General features: G+C 50.7%; 1 protein-coding gene across 6 annotated transcripts in view; it reads right to left on the bottom strand.

Moving 5' to 3' along the window:
* The window catches only part of ADAMTS14 (ADAM metallopeptidase with thrombospondin type 1 motif 14), a 130122-nt gene that overhangs the window by 52372 nt on the left and 60185 nt on the right, over positions 1-17565 (bottom strand). For all 6 annotated transcript variants that reach the window (XM_017548859.2, XM_017548857.2, XM_017548856.2 and 3 more), the window contains exon 3: positions 4317-4473. In XM_017548859.2, coding sequence (XP_017404348.1) covers positions 4317-4473 — 157 coding nt within the window. The remainder of the gene's footprint in view (positions 1-4316; positions 4474-17565) is intronic.

Genomic DNA, 17565 nt, shown 5'->3' on the forward strand with positions numbered 1-17565 from the left:
TGCGGTGAGCCGAGATCGCGCCATTGCACTCCAGCCTGGGTAACGAGAGCGAAGCTCCGTCTCAAAAAAAAAAAAAACTTGTATCATATAATCCAAGAGTTAGTAAACTTTTTCTGTGAAGGACCAGATAAATATTTTAGGCTCTGTGGGTCATTCAGTCTCTGTCACAACTATTCGATTCCGCTACTGAAGCACAAAATCAGCCACAAATGACACTGTGAGTGGGGGCCCGCCCTTGACCCCTCAGAACCCTCCCTGCCAGGTCTGTCACAGGAAGGCTGGAGAGGTTACCCCACTCACCCTAGGTCACACAGCAGCTTCATGACAACAGCCCAGAATGTAAACTCAGGCCTCCCCCAGCCATGAGCACACTCTATCAGGCGCAGCCATAATTCTCTCTGCAGACTTTCTGGGAAATTGGGGAGGACCAGCCAGCATTAGCCTTGGATGCTGCAAGGGGCTTCAGCCATACCCACTTCTGTAGGTCCCTCATCCTTCAGGATGACAGGAGCAGACAACCCTCAGAGTGGAGCAGGGCCCGCCAGACACTGGGAGGCTGCCTTGAGCCACCCAAGAAGCCCCAAGCCAATGTAAAATAGTGCAGCTGCTTTGAAAAAACAGTTGAAAGTTAAACCTAGAGGTGCCATGTGACCCAGTCATTCCACTGCTAAGTATGTACTCAAGAGATTTGAAAATGTATGTTCCCATAGAAACTTGCACATGAATGTTCACAGCAGCATTTCATAGTAGCCAAAAGACAGAAACAACTCCAGTGTCCACCAGGTGAATGGATAAACAAATGTGGCATGTCCAGACACTGGAATAGTGAGTGCTCTGTCATAAGAAAGAGTGAAGCCATGGGTGAGCCTTGAAAACATGCTAAATGAAAGAAGCCAGGCACAAAAGGCGGCATACTGTATGATTTCATTCTATGACATGTGCTGAATAGGCAAATCCTATTTAGAAAGATAGAAAGTAGATTAGTGGTTGCCAGGGGGTGTTGGACAGGGGGGAAACAGGAGTGACTACAACTAACTGATGGAAATGTTCTGGAATTAGATGAAGGTGATGGTTGCACAGCATTGTGAACATAGTTTTAAAAACCCAGCACGGTGTGGTGGCTCATGCCTGCAATACCAGCACTTTGGGAGGCCAAAGTGGGCAGATCACCTGAGGTCAGGAGTTCAAAACCAGCCTGGCCATCATGGTGAAACCCCGTCTCTACTAAAAAAAAAATGCAAAAATTAGCTGGGCATGGTGGCATGCACCTGTAGCTACTCAGGAGGCTGAGGTAGGAGAACTGCTTGAACCCAGGAGATGGAGGTTACAATGAGCTGAGATGGCACCGCTGCACTCCAGCCTAGGCAACAGAGCAAGACTTCGTCTCCAAAAAAAAACCACCAAATTGTATGCCTCAAAATAGTTCAAATGGTGAATTTTATCTCAATCGTTTGTAAAGCAGCAGCAGCTCTGAGCCCCAGCCCGGCTGGCAGCCCTGGCATGGGCAGTCCTGGCATGGGCAGTCCTGGCATGGGCAGCCCCACAGAGAGCCAGAGCTCTGACCGCAGGAGCACATCCCCATTCATGTCCTCAGGAGGGAACCGGGGGTGGGAACGAGGTTCCAGAGAGTAGGACCATAGGTAGAATAGGAGAGGGAAGCATTAGGAGCAGGAGAACATCCAGGGCACAGCCTCAGGGGCCAAGGCAGGCCTGAGGGGTGAGGGCCAGCTCAAGCCTGGTGGCCCAGCACTGGGAATTCCTGCCCCTGGACTCTGAAGGGTTCAATTTCTCACCAGACCCTTGGGAAAGAATCACCTAACTCTTCTTTGGGGCTCATCACGAATGTGTGTGTATGTGACAGTGTGTGGATGTGATTGTGTTTGAGTGTGCAAGTGTGTGGAGTGTGTGTGTATGTGGGGTGTCTGTCAGCATGGGTGGATGTGGGATTGTGAGAGTATATGTGTGTAGAGGGGTCTGTATGTGTGTATGTAGGTGTGTGAATGTGGGTGGGTATGTGTCAGTGTTTGACTGTGGGTGTATGGGTGTGTTTGTGAGTGTGTCTGCATCAGTGCGTGAGCATGAGTGTATGGGGTGTGTCGATGTGTGAGTGTGGGTGCATGGGTTTGTGCAGTAAGGGTGAACGTGGGTGCATGGGTGTGTGTTTGTGGGCGTGGGTGTCAGTGTGTGTGAGTGCCTGGTAGGTGTGAGTGTGTGAGCCCACACGTACCCTTTTCAGGAAGCAGCAGCTGAGGTCTTACTGAGTGCCAAGAGGAATTATCCCCTCCACCCCAGGTTCATGGTACACCTGAGACTCCTTACAGTGGAGCAGGAGGCTAGAATCCCCTCCACAGCCTCAGCCCAGTGAGCAAACCCATGTAGCGGAGTCTCTGATGCCTCCCCTGCCCTCCTCCCTGCAAGGACAGGCCTGCTGCTGTGAGTGACACTGAGACAGAGACTTGGCCTCTGTCCTCCAGGACCCCCGGCCTGGGTGGGAGAAGTGAACAGACCCAGGAGACTCCCAGGTCTGAGGAACCAAGGGCAGGGACACCTGTGCATGATGAGGACAGGTGAAGATGCGGAGGTCCCCAGCCTGAGAGAGTTTCCCCAAAAGCCTTTAGCCAGCTGCTAGACAGGCTCTGAGCATCTGGCCAGGCCTCCAAGGCACCTCTATGTGCCAAAAACTAGATACAAAGAGCCAAGCTGAAGCCTCTGGCTTCAATCAAGCCTGTGACATGGAGACAGGCACGCCTAGAAATGCTTCTCCCCACACTGGGCTCAGACCCACGACTGGTCTTCAAATAAAAGTACAAGTCACAGGTTTCCAAGAAAGTCTTCTCCTGCCGCTGGTGTTTCTAAGGAAGGCCCATAGATGGACCAGGTCCTGGCCCCACTGAAATTCCAGCCCAGGATCCTGGTGTTGGGGGAGAGTCACGGCCACGTTTCTTTGGGTCTGAACTCCAGCTCCATGTGCTCAGTGGTCTCAGCTTCCCAGCTGCCCACCATGGTGGCTGGTGATGTGCTGGTTCCAGGCTCACAGCTCTGCAGCTGGACTTCCCAGCATCTCTTCCTAAAAGATGGGCCTTATAGTCTTTGGATTCAGAATTGGGCTAAAAAAATGGAGCCCAAGGAAGACTCATCCCTCTTGCCGGCCCTGGTGGAGGGAAGGGTACCCTGAAATCCACACCAGTGCTCAAAGGTTCCGCCAGCCCTGCCCTCCCCACCTTAGGCCTGCAGAATCCTCTGGCTCCTTATGAGTGACACCTGGAGAGCAAGTGGAGCTTCAAAGGATGCACTGTCTGTGGGGACAACTGGTTTCCAGGCATTTCTCATGCCAGGTCGGTCCCACAGAGAGCTGGCACAAGGATATGGCCCAGTCATAACCAGATTTCACCCACAGTGAAAATCTGGATGAAGCCAAATTTCATTCAATACGAAGCGCGGTTATTTCAGGTTGAAAGCATGTGAGCTTCCTCATCTCCTCTTGGCCAAAGGAGCTTCGTGACACTGGGAAGTTGACCAGGGGCCCAGGACCAGCACCTGTCACATCCACAGTTCAATTCACTCAACCATAAGTCTTGAGTGCTCCTGTTGTGTAGGCTCCTGTGCTGGTTACCTGGGCGCAGGGATGCCCCTTCCCTCAGGGTGCTCCCACCCTAACATGTCAGCAGTTACTCTTAATAATACCGTAAGGAGAGCTGCCATTTATCCAGCACCTACTACGTGCCAAGCCCCATACTGGGATTTTCATAGACGCCATCACCATTATATATAACATTTACAGGTAGACATGGATCATCTCGCTTTACTGATGAGGAACAGGAGGGCTCAGAGATCTTAGGTACCTTGCCTAGGGTCACACAGTAGACAGACTTGAGTCAAACGGTCTACAGGATGTACAGCTGACCATGATGCCCTGACACCAGGCAGCCACCCTGCAGTGCCCTAATAACTTCCTGTGGCTCCCACAGGGTTGAGTTGATTTTGCAAGGGAAGAACTCACTGCAGGCATTCTACTTTCTGTCTTGGCTCAGAAATAGCCATGAGAAGCAATAGTGAGCTTCTCAGAGACCTCTGGAGTTCCAGGGACCACAGTTCAAGACACAAGTGGCTCCTCTGGCCCCTAGCTCCAGCCAATTACAACAGCTCCTAGAACGTAATGGGGTTTCTCTGCCAGCACAGCAGGTCTATGTGATCCAGTCCCATTTTACAGATGAGAAGACTGAGGCCAGGAATGGACAGCTTAAGGACAGAAGTTACCAGAAAACACTCCAGAGGTAGGGAGAGAAGCAGCGCACGGGCTCCTGCCCGGAGCCTACCTTCATTGTGCAGGTCCCCATGAGGCTCTGCCCACTCCTGCTGGATGGCCTCCCGGCGGTACACCACATGTGTCCTCCCGCTGGCCTCCTTCTCCTGCTGGCCCCGCTCCAGAGGCTCAATGAAGAAGTCGGTGCTGTCTGTGCGGATGAGGCCCGCCTGAACCAGGGACAGCAAGCAGAGGTAAAGAGAGAGAGAACAGGCATGAACACACAGTACACGCAGACAGGCGAGCATCTGTGAATTCACGTGTGTGACCCTGCATGCGTGCAGGCTCTTCCTCCAGGGCTTTGAGGAGCCCTGGGGTTCCAGGATGTTCTAGGACGCCCTGGCAGGGGAGTGGGAGGAGGTGGTAGGAAAGCTGAGCAAAGGGCCCCACCCTCCATTTCAGCAAAGTGGATCCACTCTTACTGTGCTGTCTATCCATGGGGCTCTACATAAAATTTCATTACACCAAAGCTTCCATTACTTACAAAAAACAGAGGCACAAAAGCCACTCCCACAAGGCCCTCACACAAACACCACACCAAGGCACTGCACTCCAGCCCGAAGCACATCACAGGCATTTGGCTTTCCCTAGAGGCAGAAGGAAAATCCTAGGGGCAAAGGCTTATTATCCCTAAGGAGGGTGCTGTTTCCCAGACTCCAATACAAAGCGCTGTTATTTCAGGTTGAAAGCCCATAGGCATGCACATGGCAGGGTGGGGGTGGGGGCGGGGAGGAGGGAAGCTAATGCTCATTCACAATAAATGAGCCAGGAGTGTGTGTTTTTAATCTAATGTTTCCCTACATCAAATATTCCCTTAAAAAAAAAATCAGGTGCTGGCCTTGGAAATAAAATTTTTAAAAAAAGATGTTGGCAAACCAGCAAATGTGTTATTAGTCCCCAGTCATGGCAGTCATCACAGGGGCCAATGAAATATACAACTAGATGTGGCTAGTGTGTGTCTGCATATGCACACGTGCACACACACACACGCACGCACACCACGTCAACCTACAAAGTAGTAAGAGCAGCCCACCTACCGCAGTGGATGGAAAACAGTAGGCATTTTTTAGCAAATAAATATTTGTTGAATTCCTTCACTTGTTCAACAAGTATCTATTGAGTGCCTACGACATACCAAGGCCTGGGAATGCAGCTGTGAATACAAGGCAGTGGAGGAAAGAAGCGTTTTTATAAATTCATTGGATCTTCTCCATCTGAATTGGAACTCCAGTGACAGCACAACTCAATTGCACCCATTTTCCCACCTCCTCCCGTTCTGAGGCTGCATCTTAGGAGCCCCCTCCAAGTCCAACTGAACACCCACCACTAACCCCCCAGAGCAGTCAACCTTCTCTGTGCCCCTTCTAGCTGTTTCTGTGGATCAAACAGAAAACATCATTTTGGAGCCAAACGAAGACGGTTGCCTTCTGTGCTTCATAAACAGGCCTAATCAGGAGGCCAAGAAATGTTCCAAGGAAAAACGGCATTATTGGAACAAATTCAAGGCTTCCCTGTAGCCATTTTATCAGGTAAGACTCAATTGTCTGCAGAAGTTCTGGTGTGCTTGTTAAAATGTCAACGTCAAACTTATACCAAGCACACATTCACTCATGCAGAGCACTTTGACTCTGCACCTACTGTGTGCCTGCTATGGGCAGGGAGAGACAGAAAACTAAGGCCTAGGAGCCGAAGGTAGCCAATGTCCTGCCCGGTGGTATGGAGGGGTGTCACATGTCCCAAAGGACGTGCCATCTGTGGGTACTGAAGGATGACTATCCATCAGGCTCCTAGTTGCAAGGATTAGCAATTCAACTCGAACCCCTTGGCCTGAAAGGGAAGGTCCTGGCCCCAGGACACACTGAGGCAGGAGCTACGCCTGGAAGTGAGAGACCCAACACTCTTGCCACCCCTCCCCTCAGCTCCCCCTGCACCAGCTTCATCCTCCCAGACAGGCTGTATGTCCCCTGTCCTTGCACACACACCTCCACTCTCCACCAGGAGATTCTCCCTTCAGAGTCCCATCTGCATAGTCCAAGGGAGGGCTGTGGTTGGTCCAAGCTGAGTCACATGGTCACCCAGGGAAGGTCAGTCCAGATTTCCACAGCAGGCAGAAGAACGGAGAAATTGTTAGGGTGCAAAAGAAACCGATCCAAGAAGGAAAGAGCATACCAGGTAGAGGGGAAGGACCCCCGGGTGAGGGTAGAAAGGCAGGCAAGACAGTGGGGAGGGGACCAGGGCATTCAGGCTCATGGACAGAGGTAGAGCCTGAACCTGGACAATAAGTGGTGGCCAAATCCAAGGGCCTCTGCCACTGTCTGCCTGCAGAACCCTGTACGGGAGTCCGGTCTTCCAGCTGGTGGCTTCAGGCCAGGGACACACCTCCAAGGGTGTGTCCACAGCTCTGCTGCCATGAGGGCCTGTGATGAACTCTCAGCCAAGCCCCGCACGATTCACCCCATCCCACTTTTTGCACCTGTGTCTGATACCCAGGGGGACTGTTCCAGTCGCTGGAACAAGCAAGCAAGAGACAGCAAAAGTCAGAGGCTACTGCTCCATCCAGGCCATGGGCACACAGACCTGGCTGGCCGAGGGCAGTAGCCTCTGCTGTCTCGGGGCATCACACCTCTCAAGCTGCCTAGCAGAGGCAAACTCTCCAGACCAGGAAGCAGAAGGCTCTGCTCAGCCCCTCCCACACACCAGGCACCTGGTCAAGGCCCAAAGGATCCTTCAAGCCTGGCATTCCCTGCCCCACAGCCCAGTGACTCCACATGGCCTCCAGGGCCCAGTGTCTCATAGGAGGGATACAGCTTCCAGAAGGAAGCCACTGCCTTCCAGCCCACCCCTTCCTTCTGGCCCACAATCATGGACCACAGACCTTTCAAGATCATCGTGCCCATCCCAGTCTGAGGCATTATACTTTGACAACATCCCCAGTTAGAAGACCTCTAGCTTTTACTTGGTTGCCTCCAGTGACAGAGAACTCCCTCCCTCAAGATGTAACAGATTCTGTGTAGGGACACTCCTAACATTGTATTGAGCGTGAACACACTTCCCTACCTTCCATCCTTTATAAATAGTCTTCATGTCACTGTTATTAATAACAGTACCTGCCACTCATATTTTTATATATTATCTTATTTCATCTTTATAGCCCTATAAGGTAGGCACTAATGTTAGAAATATATATATTTCTCACCCATTTCATGGATGAGAAAATAGAGGTTCACAAGGGTTAAGTAACTGGCCCAAAGTCACCCAGCAAGTAAGTATCATCACTCTTAACCACAATACTATATTAGCTGGGGTCATCCCCTGGGCCTGCTTCTGCCCTCTGAGGTCACTTGGAACAAGAAAATCTTGCTTTCCTAGTACCACCTGCAAATCCCTGGGCCTCTGGTATGACTTGCAGAGCAAGGACACTCATTCTCCAACTCTCCACCTCTGGGCAAAACCCTCCCATGGAGGCCAGCCCACCTCTCACCAAGGATATGAGAAGGGAGGGCAGGGTACTGCCCATAAAAGAAACAGTCTCTCCCACTCCGCAGGGGAGTGCCCTCCAGCCTAAAGGGATTCTTTCCCCTATACGGACCATCCTCATCATATCCTCACTATTCTCAGCAGAAGGGGAACCCCAGGACCCTTGGTCTGATCCAGCCTCCACACCTGTAGTGGGGAGATCCTATAAGCGCCACTGAGGCAGGAGCAAAAGGCCTCAGCCTATTTCCATATAAATAATGAAGAAGAAAGTAACTAGAAATATACCATAGTAGTTATTAGTTATTCATATGTGATCTTAGTTATTCATAGGTGATCTTAATTCTTCTACTAATGCCTCTCAGGTCAGAAGTGTGAACCTAGGGTGACATTGTGAAATGAATGGCACTAAGGCAAGACGCTCTAAGCCCTCTGTCACGCCCGCATAAGGGCTGCTGGAGGGCGCCTCGGCTGTGCGGCAGCACCAGTGCTCTGAAAGCGCCCGCTGTTTTGCCAGCTAGGGAAGGAGATGACCAAAATGGCCAAGGCATCTCCTTCCTGGGGAAGTCTGGAGAAAACTCTGCTTCTCCAAGCTCTTGTGGTAAGGCCTGACGGCTGTCAGGTAAACCTACAGACATCCGGGGGCTTAACTGTCTCAGTGTGATGCGGTGCTTCCATGTCTACTCTCATGTTCTGCTTCTGCACCTGGTTCCTTTTTCCTTAGAAAAGATCATCAGTAATAGTAATGTAAATCTCAATGTTTTCGTTCGTTCTTGATAAGTATGGAAAAAGTGCTGATGCATTATGCTCCTTACCTAGCTTTAGGTGCCAGAAATTCCTCAGCCCCTACCTGAATGACAGGTGATGTGCTTGACCCTATCACTGCCACGCCCTATCTACCCTGCCCCCAGATTTGCAACTCAATAAAAGTGAGAGTGTCCTGGCCTTCGAGGCCACTGCTGGTCTCTGCTATCTGGGTAGCAGTGGACCCCTGGGCCCAAACTCTCTTTTCTCTATCTCTGTGTCTTATGTCTTTTATTTCTACAATTTCTCATCTCCACACCAGCCAGGAGCAGCTCACAGAACCCTGTAGGGCTGGACCCTATTTCTGGCACCCAAGGTGGCAGTGGACCCTATACACACCCTCAGGCCTCTCCCCAGGAAAGGGTTAAAGGATCTGTCTTTCCCCATCGCAGTTAACTGTTTAGGACAAAGGAGCCAGACCCAAGCCCCTGTCCTATGCAGCCCTAGAAATAAATTTGTAAATTTCTTTGCGATTATAGATCCCATCAGCACCCCCTCAGGGATGAGGGTGGAACCTCCCCAGACACTGTCCTTGTCCCATTGTGGGCATCCTCCCCAGCCCTTGACGGGCAGCTGTCATCTAGGTCTGGGCACCCCCTGGGCCTCAGAGACTCTCCTCCTAGACAGATAAGACAGAAAGGACGGCCTGGCCACCAGACCAGGAGGCAAGTTGGGCCCAGTTCTTTCCCCTCAGACCTCGGTTTCCCTGCCTGCACAATGAGAGGTTTGGCCCAAGTTCCCTTGAATCTCTGCCCTGGCCAGGAAGTCAGGCACCACGCAGGGTAGACAGGCTGGCAGTGAGAACCTTCTGGCCCTCTGCCTCCTCACTCAAGTACTCCCATCTCCCAATTTATGGTATGTTTATATTTCTGAAAAGTGGCGGCTAATTTTAAAGTGCTAAAATGAAATCAAATTTCTGTATAAAAAATCAAGAAAAAAAGGAGAAATAAATTCTGGTAAGATGGAAAATAAATGTCAGCCGTATTGACCTTCCACCCATAACTTATTCTTTAACTAACAATAAATAAGTAGGAAATATGCACTAGAAAGGTTCTTCACACAATAAAACTAAAACAAAGAATCATTGATTACATTTAATTGAGCCACATACCCATAGGCCCTTTCCCAGTTTCCTCAAATGGAAATTCTCCAGTGCACAAGTCTAGCCACTCTTAGCTGGCCTAAACTCCCTTTCATGTGGCTGCTTCTGAGGTGCCTTCCTGGGAGGTGTGTGGCTGAACGGTGGTGGGGGTAGAGGTGAAAGATGGGAAGGACTGTGAATTTTCCAACATAACATCGTTTTGGTTGCAAAGGTGACACATTCGGCTGCCTCCTCATCCAGAGGCCTCCAGACCATGTTAACAGGTTTTCCAATATGGGTTCCCCTCAGGGGAAGCCTCCAAGTTCAGGTGTAAGTCCAGGACACCCAAAGACAACATGGTCACTTGGCAACTGGGGCAGTGAGTGGTGGCTTAGAAATCACTTTGTGTCAGCCAGGCGCAGTGGCTCACACCTGTAATCCCAGCACTTTGGGAGGCTGAGGTGGGCGAATCACACGAGGTCAGGGGTTCGAGACCAGTCTGACCAACATGAAGAAAGCCCGTCTCTACTAAAAATACAAAATTAGCCGGGTGTGGTGGCCCATGCCTGTAATCCCAGCTACTCGGGAGCCTGAGGCAGGAGAATCACTTGAACCCAGGGGGCGGAGGTGTGGTGAGCCAAGATCACACCATTGCACTCCAGCCTGGGCGATAAGGGTGAAATTCTGTCTCAAAAAAAAAAAGAAAAGAAAGAAAAAGAAATCACCTTTTGTCCTGCTGTGAACTATAACTGAGCAAGTTCAGTGGGTCACTGATAGCTGTCTACTATCAGGATGAGTCCCAAATATTATAGCAGGTAATTAAAGCCAAATTATTTTAAAATCAATACATATGTGTACAAGTGTACATAAAAGCACATCTATTGTCAAATTGTATGTATGTCCATGTAAACCGGGAGGCAAGGGTACCCAAAGCCAACAAAGAGATCTCCAGGGGGAGCACAGAAGAGATCCCCAAGGACCGGGAAGCATGTCGGGCGCAGGCAGGGCTCCATCTGTGCCAGGTACAGAGACAATGAGCAAGGACCTGGCCTGGGGTCCAGACAGGAGCAAGTAGCCTGGCTCTCAGCGGACAGCTGCAGGCCCTGGGAAAGGGGAATCCTGAGCCCCCGTGCTGCCACTTGGACCAGCCTACCTTTGCCAAATGACCAGAAGTGCCATTTCAATATGGTAGCTCCAGTGAAGCCAGCTGAGGGGTGGGCCGGACTGCCTCTCCTTTCTCCTTCCAAGGCTGGCCTATCTAGCGCTTCTCCAAAAGAGAAGGTAGCAGAGCAGGCCACCTCTCAGCCAGTCATCCCACCACCTCCCAAGTAGAGTGCATTCTCTGGCCTGAACTTGTTCTGGAGCTTCCATGACAAGGGCTTTACTTCCACAGACAACCCTTGGTCAGCTGTGCTGTCTCAGGTTCTAGGCTTCCAGCAAATCCAGCCTGAAACTGTTCCACTGTAGGAAACAAAAGAAAAACCCAGCAACTGGATGCTGGGGTGATACACGCAAGGATCAGAAACGGCTTCCACCAGATTCCTCAGCAGGGCCAGCTGCATCTGCATGTACTGGTCCCCACCACAGCCAGCCACATTCCTTGGCTAGACCACATGGGCTGCTACAACCCAGAAACCTTGACTGCAGGCGGCTCCTTCCCTTCCCCCACTGCCTTGCTCACCTAACCTGAGCGCTTGGCTCTGGCTATGGTTAAACTTCATCAGGACCTCCAAGGTGTGATCCCTATGTCCTCACTTCCCTTCTCACCACCTTGGACATCTAGGTCTAGATGCACAATAATTCTCTTGCAAACACCCGTACAATCTCACCCTTTTCCCCTCTACCCTGCTGTCCCAGGGAAGCTTCTCAACCCTGGTTCAGCCCAACCATCCACCTACTCCACATGGGCACACAGGTGCCTACTGGTCTCACTTGAAATCAGCAGCTCACTTCACATGAGCATGAAGCTGGGGTTCTATTGCACTTTCCTGTTAAGACTAACAGCAATATTGATTTTCCACCCATAAGGTATTTTCCACCCATAATTTATTGTATGAAAGGGTCTTCATACAATAAAACTAAAACAAAGAATCATTGATTACATCCAATTCAGCCACATACCCATAGGCCCCTGTCCAATTCCCCCGAATGGAAATTCTCCAGTGCACAAGTCTGGCCACTCTCAGCTAGGCTAGACTCCCTTTCCTGTGGCCGCTTCTGAGATACCTTCCCTGGGAGGTGTGTCCCAGCTCTCCCAAATGGCTCAGAACCCCAACACTGCCCCACCCGTCTCATACTCCAAGGCTCCCACCACCCTGTTGGGCACCATCCTCCCACAGCTGGGCCCCTCTCCTCTTCTGTGGCTGGATGTGCCCCACCCCCACACTCTGTGCTCAGGATCATCTCTCTATCACCTCCTTGAGGACCCAGCCCCTGCAGTTAGCACCCCCTCTCCAGCTTCATCATGCTCTCCCTTTGTGTAAGACCATTCCTATCCACATCCAAGTACACTTCAGCGTCCCCCATCTTTGGAACTCCCTACCTCCCATCCCTGCCCAGTGATTGTCCATGTCACTGCTTCCCTCCACAGCAGAAAATGTTGTCTACACTCACTGCCTCCATGCCCCCTGGCTTCTCCTCTACCCACTGCAAGTGGCCTTCTAGAGCCACCACTTCCTGGAAAGTGCTCACCTGTGACTGCCACATGGCCATGCCCAGCAATGGCTTCTTTGTCCTGGTCTCACACAGCTCCTCCAGTCATCAGCTTTCCCTGGACACCTCCCCCATTCCATGGCTTTAGGTACCGCATGACTGCAAATGACTTCCAAATTATATCCCCAGCCCTGGCTCCTCCTGGAATTCCCTTATGATTATTTAACACCCTCCTTGATAGAGACTGGATCTCCACTGGGCATCTCAAACTTTAAAGCAGAACTCTGGGCTCGACTTTCAGACCCACTCCTCCCCTGGTGTTCCCCATCTCAGTAAATGACACAGCCTTTCTCCCAGTTGCTCAACCCCAAAATCAAGGAGGAGGAACAGGCTCAGTGATCTAGGTTGGGTTGAGTCCCCCAACCCTGGTGGTTCCGTCAGTCAGTTCAGCTGAAAGCAACACCCCACATAACCTGCAGGGGCCAGACCCTCTAATGGGTCATCGGGGCTGTTGGCTCTGATTCATGGCAGGTAAGAGAGGCAGCCACACCCCTCACACCCCCATACTCGGGAACTATGGCTCCCGCAGGGACTCTTCAAAGTGACCCAAATCTCTTCCTTTCTCAACATGTCCTTAAGTCTTTATGAAGCACTCACTGCTTGCTAGGCTTCATGGGGCTGAGGCGGGGGTTGCAAAAAGACATGAGAGGCCGGTCGCTCCTCTCTTGATAAAGGACTTGTTTCTGGAACATATAAAGAACTCTTACAACACAATCATTAAAAGACAACCCAGTTTTAAAGTGGGCAAAAGATCTAAACAGACATTTCCCCAAGAAAGAGTTACAAATGGCAGTAAGCACATGAAAAGATGTTCAATATCATCAGTCATCAGGGAAATGCAAATCCAAACCACAAGGAAATAGGACGGCTTGAATCAAAAAGTCAGATAACCAGTCTTGGCAAGGACGTGGAGAAACTGGAACCCGCACACATTGGTGGGAATGTTAAATAGTGCAGCCACTTTGAAGACAGTCTGGCAATACTCCTCCAATGATTAAACAGCGTTACCACATGATCCAGCAATTCCACTCCCCAAGAGTAAGCACCCAAGAGAAAGAAAACATATGCCCACACAGAAAACGTTGTTCGTAGCATTATTCCTAACAGTCAAAAGAGGGAAACAAGTCAAATGCCTGCCAATGGATAAATGGCCAAACAATACCTATCTAGCCACACAATGAAATATTATTTGGCCGTAGAAAGGAATGAAGTGCTGGTATATGCTACAAGATGGATGAACCTTGAAAATATTCCAAGTGAAAAAAGCCAGACACAAAAGTCACATATCACATGATTCCGTTTGTATGAAGTGTCTTCATACAAACAGAATAGGCAAATACACAGAGATGATAGAAAGTAGATTTGTCACTGCCAAGGACTAGGGTAATGTGGGATTAGGGGGTGAACAGCCAAAGGCCACATTGTCTTTTTTTTAGGTGATGAAAATGGTCTACAGTTGACTGCGGTGATGTTTGCAGATCTCTGTGAATATAATTTTTAAAACCATTGAATAGCACACTTTAAATCGGTGAATTGCATGGTATGTGAATTACATCTCAATGAAGTTATTAATTTAAAAAATAACATGCAAAAATGGAGGTGAGAAACATGGACAGAGATAACACACAAGCACAGAGAAGGCACACAAAGGGATGATTCACACAGACGACAGACGGTCCAGCAGACACTCGTGCAGAGACGACACACATGCGGCACGCAGGCTGCCTGCTACCACGGAAGCGGGAGTCGGCGAGACTGGGATGAAAGCCTGCCGACGCTGAGATTTCATCTAATTCAAACCTGATGTAGAAGCCCCAAGCCACAGGAGCTCTGCTGGAGGCTGGGCTGCCAGGTCCTCGGCCCAATCCAAAGAAAGTCTGAAAGCTGATTCAGACCGAGCTGCAGCCTTGGGGACAGGCAGGAAGAAGGAGCTTTTGGAGGATGGAGCTGAAAGCTGCCAGGCTTGTCCACAACTGGCACGCTCTGCCACGTACATCTGCACGACGCCCCGTACCAGCAGCATCGGAGCTGCCACCACAAGCCAAAGGCTCGAAGAAACACCAGGAAGCAGAGTGCCTCCACCAGCTGGAGACAGTTATCTGGGATGACCACTTGGAAGCGGTTCCCAAGGTCGTGACCTCTGCAGGCCCCACACCCTGGGAGGTGCTAGGTGAAAGGCTACTGAGGTCTTGCTGAGCCCAGTGCATTTGTGTGAAAGTCTTTCTCAGCGGAGAAGCAATGTGGTGGGTGCATGGGTAAATGCAGAGACCCTAGAGCCAGAGAGTTCCTGAGTTCAAATGCTGGCTGTAACACTCTCAGACCATGTAATCCTGGGAAACTTACTTAACATCATTGTGCTATAGGATTATAACCACAAACATCTTGTAGGGCTGCTCTGAGAAAGTGATATACATAAGGCACCTAGGATGGTCCTGAAAATGCCACAACGGCCATGTTAGTGTTTGCATCTGCTGCCGTGAGTCTCGTGATCACCACTGTCACTTTGAAGCATGCCTGCAAGACTCAGTGGTTCAGGAAGGGAGCCTGCGGGTTCAGGGCTTAAGGGTGACATTTTGGAACCATAGGAGGGTTTGTGTGTCGCTCCTGGCTCCGCTATGGCCTGGCTTTGACATGCTGGTTTGGATATTTGTCCCCTCCAAGTCTCATGTTGAAGTGTAATTTCCAATGTCAGGGGAGGTGTCTGGTTGGAGGTGATTGGATCATCGGGGCCAGATCCCTCATAAATAATTTGGCACCATCTCTTTGGTGGTAAGTGAGTTCTTCCTCAGTTCACACGAGATCTGCTTGCCTAAAGTGTGTGGCACCTCCCCCATCTCTCTTGCTCCCAATGTCACCGTGTGGTATGCCAGCTCCCCTTCCCTCCCACCGTGATTGTAAACTTCTTGAGGCCCTCACCAGAAGCAGGTGCTGGAGCCGTGCTTGTACAGCCTGCAGAATCACAAGCCAACTAAAATTCTTCTTTATAAATTGCCCAGCCCCAGGGGTTTATTTATAGCAACATAAAAATGGACTAACACACATGCCCAGATCTCCTACCTGTAAGTGGAAAGAAATCCTCAAGAAAAAATAAAAATACCAGTGGTTGAACTTCATAAGTGGAAAAGTACCCCAAAAAGGGACTGGTAGAGGATGATTTTCAAGGTGAAAAAGAAGGCCTGCAGACAAAAGGTTGGGCAGAAACATACCCAGCTGTTAGGGATTTGTCTCTAGGTGGTGAGATTGTAGGCAATTTCTTTCTCTTTAAACTTTAGGTATTTTCTAACTTTCCTATGATGTCCTTATCTCAAAAGGCACGCCTATTCTGCACAGAGTGTGTGCCTGCCACAATGAACACATGATCAACTCCCATTCCGTAAACAAAGTTTTAAAAAAGGGAAACAAACATAAACATAACATATCCCCCCTTTTCTGTCATACAACTTCCCTGCAAAGTAGAGTAGAGGCTTTGCTGGGGAGGGAAACACCTGGGGTTCCATCCCAGCAGGGCCCTTCCCAGCTGTGCGGCACCAGCCCTCTCTCAGCCTCAGTTTCCACATCTGAAACCAAAGAGTGGATGGGAAGATGAAATAAGGGAAATGCCCCTCCTGGAGCCGGGTTCACAGCAGGTGGTCTTTTCCTTTCCTTCCCTCCTCCACCTGCCTCTTCTGGCCCCGAAAGACCTGACCCCAGCTACTGACTGGATACACAGTAGGCTTTCCAGGAGGCAACGGCAGCAGTTCTTACCCCTAGACAGTCATTCACATCGCCTGGAGAAATTTACAAAACTACGGAGACCTCCCAGACCAATGAAACCAAAACCCAATGAGTGGGGCTCGGGAGTCAGTGCGTTCTCAAAGCTGCCAGGTGATTCGGATGTGCATCCAGGGCTGAGAACCATTCATCCAAACCCTGGAGGCTTCCAAACAGTGGAATGGCATGAAAAGGGACATTTGAGTGGCCATCCATGTTTCATAAAGAGAGCAATAGCAGCACAGGGGTGTTCATCCCAACACCGGAAATGGGCAAGAAAGAGAGGAAACAAGCATACAATGAGTAGGTTCCCTGAGAGGGAAGCCGGGGAGCCCAGCCGGCTGGGTTACTGCACGCCTTCATGACCAAGGCCTATCCACACCACAAGTGATCCAGGGTAGGGGAAGCCTGGGAGGTAGAGGGAGCAGCTGTGATCTGCTGAGTGGCCAAGGACCGGTCAATGCCTTCACGACCATCCAAGCTGGGGTGTCCATAGTGCAGAGAGTGAGGACAGTTATTAGTCGTCCCTCTGTGCAGATGTTGGTCATGAAGGTGATGACTGGCTCTGTCCTCCAGCACCTTGGAGAACAGAGCTGCTCAGATCATCAAAAGCTTGAAGTTTTTTGTTTTTTTTCTAACAGGTTCTTACTCTGTCACCCAGGCTGTGGTGCAGTGGCGCAAGCTCTGCTCACTGCAACCTCTGCCTCCTGGGTTCAAGTGATTCTCCCACCTCAGCTTCCCGAGTAGCTGGGACTACAGACACGCATCTACACCCAGCTAACTTTTTATATTTTTAGTGGAGACAGCTTTTCACCATGTTGGCCAGGCTGGTCTTAAACTCCTGACCTCAAGTGATCCTCCTGCCTCAGCCTCCCAAACTGCTAGGATTACAGGCGTGAGCCACTGTGCCAAGCCAAAAGCTTGAAGTTCTTAAAGGAGGGGTAGTCACTTTTTATTTCTACACCCCTTCCTCCATCAACAGGTAGGTGTCCTGGCCCAAAGGCTGCCTTTTGTTGCAAATCTCTCACTCTAGAGCCCAGTCAGACTCAGGGCAGACCTTGCCAGGCCAGCAGCCACCCCCAGATTCCATTCCCCATTGCCCAGGAGCCACACAGCTCAGAGGCTTCCGCTCTGTCACCACCATAGCCCACCAAGCTCAGCGAGGAACCTCTGCCTGGCCCCTGCTTGGCCCTGAGTCCTGGCAGCAGCTGTGTCTCCAGGATGAGGAGACAGGAAGCAGCCCTCCAGTGTCAGCAGGCGATATGGCTTCCAGGCCCTGAACGGAGGAGCAGCACCCTGCATGGAGGCCCTGCAGACTGAACCCTGCCACTCAGACACACACCAGCTGACGGTAAGCTACACCAGGAAAGGTGCTGCACCCTTGGCAGTGGAGAGCAGACCCAAGAGAGGGCCCTATAGGTCACTGTCCCAGCCAGGCCTC

This window comes from Cebus imitator, unplaced genomic scaffold, assembly GCF_001604975.1.
Source record: "Cebus imitator isolate Cc_AM_T3 unplaced genomic scaffold, Cebus_imitator-1.0 Scaffold215, whole genome shotgun sequence".
NCBI lineage: Eukaryota > Metazoa > Chordata > Mammalia > Primates > Cebidae > Cebus > Cebus imitator.